At 40.5% G+C, this 6,391-nt stretch overlaps 1 protein-coding gene across 1 annotated transcript; it reads left to right on the forward strand.

Annotated features, from left to right (window-relative positions):
- The first annotated feature begins 283 nt into the window (after positions 1–283).
- Positions 284–3,171, forward strand: LOC148840762 (uncharacterized). Its single transcript, XM_088920156.1, has 2 exons — positions 284–401; positions 2,615–3,171. The coding sequence occupies exons 1-2, from the start codon at positions 284–286 to the stop codon at positions 3,169–3,171; spliced, it is 675 nt and encodes a 224-aa protein (XP_088776282.1).
- Positions 3,172–6,391: the final 3,220 nt, after the last annotated feature.

The following is a 6,391-nucleotide window of genomic DNA, read 5'->3' on the forward strand; positions in this document are numbered from 1 at the left end:
CAGATGGCAGATCTTATTGTGAGGGTTACCAAGATATAGAATATATAACAGTTGCGAAGAGATACAAAACAAAAAAATATGCATTTAGTATACCATTCGTCTATACTATCTCATTAATTAGTCTCATTTATTCAGATTCTACATTAGATACTGATACGCAACTACGTTACTTATATGAATTAAATTGATATCAACCTGTGTTGAGATAACGATTGAATTCTTGAGATCGGTAATGTAGAGTATTGGATTTATATTCATCCAGTATGGATTTGTATCTCCTGGAATGGACAGCGAAGGAACAATCCGTGATCTCCTGGCTCAATGCCCAACCAGTCCTGGTGTGGCTCAGAGTCGTGGAGAGAACGAGAGAGAGAGTTCCTCTGTCAGCTTCGTGCTGGACAGTTGTTACTCTCCAGGGGCCTGCTAGTTATCCTCGTGTTGAACTATGAATTTGTGCACAAAGGTGATGTGCAGTTAAAGCAAGTCACTCTGGGGGGAAGAAACTTGGTTTGTTTCCGGCGTAGCGGCTACCTCTGAATAAAAGTATTCAGATTTCGTCAAAAGTCTAACTGTATTGCTCCGTTGATCAGGTGGATACGATGGTGGTTGCTAGCAGCTCATGAAGTCTAGCTGCAGGCTTGACCATGGGCAGAATTCTGTCTTTACATACAGGCTCTCTCTGGCTCGGCACTTGGGAAAAAGGTACAAGGCCCAACACTCAGACTACAGCACTGGCAGTCACGTGATTGTCTGAAAGAGTGCGAGGGTGCACAAAGGAGCAATCTCTGAGCTCTGTGCAATGCCTTTGAACTGCAGGACAATAAGGTTGGTGATTGGTCAAGAGTTTGCTGGGCAGTTGGGGTTTCCATTCCCTGCAGGTTCCTGATTGGTTGATCAACTTGAAGAATGATTGACCATGACCTCTGAATCTAGGACCATAATTCAGATGTGCTTAGAGTCTCACTAGACAACCAGGCGCCAATATCATGATAGCTGGTTGCATCCTGATCCTGGGAACTGTTCCTTATAGGGAAGACAAACATCCCTAAATCATTGCACCAACATGAATGGCTTGAATTAATGAGAGAGAGGAGCCTCACTGAGAAAAGCATAGCAACACAACTTAATTCTGTCTTATTAATATGCATTGCCGCTACAGTAGCCATGATAGAATATGCTGCAGAAGCTGTAAAAGCGCCACCAACATACGGGATTACAAAGACATTCCATTATAAATTGACTAATCTATCACCCTGTCCACTTGAGGAATCCAAAAACTAATGAGTGCCCCTTGCAAGTCCCATCACCTGATCATGGGATCATTATAGAACCCACAAGGAAGTGTATGCCCACTAAGTAACGCTAATCTTAAAGAGAATTGTATATAATTTTTTGTCTGTTTTACATGCTGAATGTGACAATGTGTCTGACACTAGAGATTGAGCCAGGTTTCAGCTGCAGATGAAATACCTCCTGGATACCTTCCTAGGTGGTTTTGGCATGGCAAACTCTATCTGTAACTCTTTTGCTTTGTGGAGTTAGAAGGGTATGAGTGGATTGCCAAGGTTGCTGCGCAGGGTATCCAGGAATTAGCAGATGGTGGTGACTCCACATAAGCAACCCTTACACTCCAGTTCAAATTGGTCCAAAAGAATACCAGTCTGATTCAAGGTCTTATACAACATGATGAAATCGACATGAATGTAGCCAAGCAAAAGCACAGGCTCTGAAACATACAATAAATAAACAATTCTACTATGGCACCTGGTGGGACTGGTTTGTATGGGGAATCAATGGAGTATTAATCTTGTTGGTTATATACTGTATAATACAATATAATATATATATATACTTGTTTGTGCTGTATGATGTGAAGAATTAAAAAAAGGTTGCATTTTGCATTTACCTCTGCCCACACCTCAGTCTTCCTGTCTAACCCTGCTAATCAGTCAATAGTAGTATAAAGAGACACCTTTCGTCAAACTTTTTTGACAGGTGTCTCTACTCTGAGAATGTAGGGGGAGGAAGAATGCCCGTGGTCTTTTCACTTACTGCAATATTATGGACAATCAATTGACTTTTTAAAAAAAATTGACAGCTGGTACAGCACCCCACCGCGCCCACGTGCCAGCATTATATTCTCATGTACGGGTAGAATATGTTCATTGTCTTCCAATGAAAGACGGGTTCCTTTCGCCGTAGTCGGGAGACATTAGAAGCTTGCCACGCCCGGACTGTTACACCAACGCATTAGCATGTTAAAGCGATTCCATTCAGGAGCCGGGCGCGATAATTGATAAAAGCCATTCGGCTGCAGCGAATGTGAATTCTGTCTAGCATTGCCAGATTGTAAAAAAATAAAAGTATTTAAATCAGGATGGGGGGTAAGGGAGTCGTCTTTATGACACTCTCCCTTATAAACAAAACAAAAACTAAAAATAAGATACAATCTACAGACATTCACAACATAGACATATCTTTAAACATTTACATATATTGTTAAATTATTACTTTAAATATATACTTTAAGTTACTGAAACAGCCAGTTAATAAAATCGTTGCAATTTTGTTCTCGTTTGGAGGTGGGGATATTCTGACAACAATTGATTTAAAGACAATCTGTCAAAGTGCAATGCACTCTGCTCTCGGCCGCTTTCAAGGGTGTTAACCTGTAGAGGCAGCACCTGTATGGAGACTTTTCGGCAGCAGCGGGAGCAGTACGACGCATTACAGGGGAGGATTGGGAGGTTAGAGACACTCCTGAAGATGCAGAAGCCGGAGACAGTGTGTACCAGCAGTCAAACGCTTGAGCAGCTGTCTCCCGATGAGTGCCTCCCCCCACCGCGCAGGTTGCAATGCCTGGCGGAAGCTCTGCCCACCACAGAGCACACACCGCCTCAGGACACTCCATCCCGGCTTCTCTGCTCATCAACGCCCAGGACCTGGCTGACGCTGTCCCCGCCGTCTATCTCCCCTCAGGAAGCACCGTTTACAAGGCGGAATTCACAGACGCCAGTGGAACGAACAATTCTCCCAGATATCCAACTGTTGCCCATCACTCAAGAGAAGGAGGGGGGGTTGTACTTGCAGTGCATCGGTATAGATGGGAAAGCCAGAGCCGACCACTACGCCACCCTCGTGTTCGGGGTGCTTATCATTCTCAGTGCATAACAAGGAAGATTAATAAACATAAACATAATCTCATGGTTAAATAGTCAAGTCTAGCTATGTGTGAGTCTAGTCTCACAGAGCTTCAACAACAGATGACAACTTGTGAGTTAGATTAAGAATGAATAAGAGCATTTCATTAATTACGTGTTTGCATTTGTCTGGGTGCTGAAAAAGTAAAAAACAATTACTTTTTGACAATGAATAACTGTGTGTGTGTCTCTCTCTCTGCTGGCGTTTGCAATCGTTTTTATTTTTAAATACATTTTAGCAAAGTAATGTACCATAAAAGTATTGTGAGACATATTTGGGTTAACATGTTCAGTGTTCAGTGTGTGGTAATTTGTTTGGTGCGAGTGAAGTTTTATTTAATCTCTGACCCAGGGAAAAGTATGGTGTGGACGGTTGAGGAAAGAATGCAGGCTCGCGCTGTGTCCGTTATTCTTGATTCTTTTTTTCTTTTTCTGGTTTGGTCGGATAGTTTTTGTTTTTGTTTTATCAATCAAATTTTAAATCAATTGTTGATTTAAAGTTTGACAGTAACCCTAACACTAACCCTATTTTATTTTTTCAAAGAAATGTTTGTTAAAAAAAAAAAGTCATGGCTCCGGCTGGATTCGAACACCCAATGTGTGATGTATAAGTCGGGAACCTAGCCCACAGCGCCACTGGCAAGGTCACATGATGAGTGTTGAAAAAGCCCTACAGAAACAGTATCAACAGACATCGTACAGCGTGTACTATTCTTGTGTTGCGGCACATGAATATAATTATATCGTTATTAATTTCTTTAGATACGCGATTCCATATTATATTCCCTTTTAATCAAATTCTAAAAGTATACTTGTTGACTCCGGTATCACGTTAGCTAAAGACTTCGATGCTTAAAATGTTTAAGGAGAAATGGAATACTGGTGTGTATTTTTCTTTAAAGAAACCGAGACCAGCCATATACTGTATGTTTATGTTCCAAAATTAATATCGTTTATGGCCTTCACACGCGTTACAGTATGCTCCTATTCTTTTTATGCTCAGCTACTAAGATTTCCCTTCAGTGGTAAAATTCCATATAAATATTCAATACTTAAACGGGCACAGTAAAGACATTAAATATACATATACATACTGTATACAGTACACTTTGCATACAGTAATATGTTTATGTTTCTAAATCAATCTCTTTTATGAGCATGTGAAAGGCATGGTGAAACGGAGATTCTCAAAAATTACTGTACTTTGCATGATTGGAAACAAATGCGTGATTGCGAAATGCTGTGGTGCTACTTTTAAAAAGACGGTCAATGAAAAAAAGAATGTGGACCAGGGCAATACTTTGAGTTTACAGCTTGTCCAAGGTCATTCATTATTAATACTATTAGTAATATCTTCGTTAAAGACTTTGATGGCAACGGCTCAAACATGAGAGGTTGAGCTTTATTAGCTCCACCTTGCGGAAATTCCGGATACTATTATTTTACTTGCGGTACCACGTGGTATTATGAGGTACTATATGAGAATTTACGGTAACTCGCGGTAGGCTGCGTCAAGTGCACCGCAAATTAATGTGGTATCGCCTGTTCGTTTTGAATGGCTGCATCTGTACCTAAGGTTAAAGGATTTATGGGGGGAACATGTGGGAAACGTGTTTTTTAGAAGAGGATGTTTATCGTGGGGGGGTATAAGAACCCTCTGGTATAATGTGGACATCTGGCTGGATTCCAAGTCTTTCAGTCTCACGTTATCGACTAACTTGTCAGAATGGATCACACTGATCAAATTCAACAGTCTGAAGACAGTTTATTTACGGACTTAACACTACTCGATTTGATAGACGAAGATGAGGATTTCCAGCATTACCCAGGTATGTATATTTGGCTTATTGTGAGATAAAATTACGTCACGGTGCATGTCTCATGTTGACGTGTTGTTAGCTATAGATGCAAAACGTTGTATAATATTTGTATATTATGCAATATTTAATTATTATAATGGAATTACCAGGGAGTTGTTCTGTAATGTGGCCGTGACTGCGCGTATCCATTTTTTTCCATTAGATGCACCGAAAACAACAGCTGTAAAAAGACCAGTTACGGCAATACAACGCAATGCCGGTGAGTAATTACGACAGTGTTTTGAATAACACTTTACGGCCATGTCCATCTTAAAGACACACGGGTACTTTCTCCACATCAATACACGCGTGTGTCTATTTCACAGACGCTGGGGAGGGAACAAGCTATACGTTTAAAAAACCTTGTTTGTGCTTTACAATACCCCCTCAAAACCTTGTGGAGACTCAGGCAGATGTTCACTTCTACCAGAGGGTGCGGAGCATATTACCAGATCGCCTGGGAGAAGAGGTCAGTATTAGTTAAGAATTCTGTGCCGTGTTATAAAACATTCTTTTAACATACACATTTAAAGGTGTCTATAACTAATTAATAAAAATTCCCACTGTTTTATATTTTTGGTAATTTGGGGTGTTGAGTTCTTTCACTAATGGTACTTACCCTCTCCGTGCAGAACCCGAACCTTCAAAAAATAAACTACGACGCACCGCTAAGACGTTAACGGAAACAGCGAACTCAAAACGTCTCAAATCAACAATCAAAGGTTAATATAATTTAAGCATGGTCAAGATGTGTTATGAACCACTTTTTGCAACAGTTACTTCTTTTGTTAGAATGTTAATTCGTTGAAAGATCCTAGTTCAGGTAGTTTTCTGTTTTGGGTTATTAAAAAGCCTTATTTTAAAACCGCTTAGCCTTTAAGACTTTAAAGTTAAAAACGACTGGTCTGCTTATTGTGTCTATATGCCCTTAACCTTACCGCTTGTCCCAGTAGCGCCATCACTGTCTTAAAGGAAACCGGTGTAACAACATCAACATGGCCGGGTAACTTGTTCCATTCACCCACAGCCCTTTGTGTAAAGAAGCGCCACATGTTTATCCTAGTTAACGTAGTTTTCTGATTTTGGCCGTTTAGATTGCATTGGTTGGTGTGTTGAAAAGTCTTTTACTTTTATTTTTATACTGGTTAGCGTAGTTTTCTGATTTTGAGATATGGCGCATTGACGTGGTATTAAAAAGTCTTTTATTTTTATTCACACAGCAGCTGTATCGAAGAGTGGTGAAAAAAGTGTGGAGGAAACGTCGGGCCCTAAGGTGGTGACAGCGTCAAAGACAGCCGTTAATACGCTGACCAAATCCAAACGTGTCAAGCC

Source organism: Atractosteus spatula, chromosome 1 (assembly GCF_055471065.1).
Source record: "Atractosteus spatula isolate fAtrSpa1 chromosome 1, fAtrSpa1.hap1, whole genome shotgun sequence".
Classification (NCBI taxonomy): Eukaryota; Metazoa; Chordata; class Actinopteri; order Semionotiformes; family Lepisosteidae; genus Atractosteus; species Atractosteus spatula.

Coding starts and splice junctions, on each gene's coding strand:
- LOC148840762 (XM_088920156.1), top strand. CDS start 284: ATGGACAGCGAAGGAACAATCCGTGATCTCCTGGCTCAATGCCCAACC. Junction 402..2,614: donor TGTCAGCTTCGTGCTGGACA/GTTGTTACTCTC, acceptor ATTGATTTAAAG/ACAATCTGTCAAAGTGCAAT.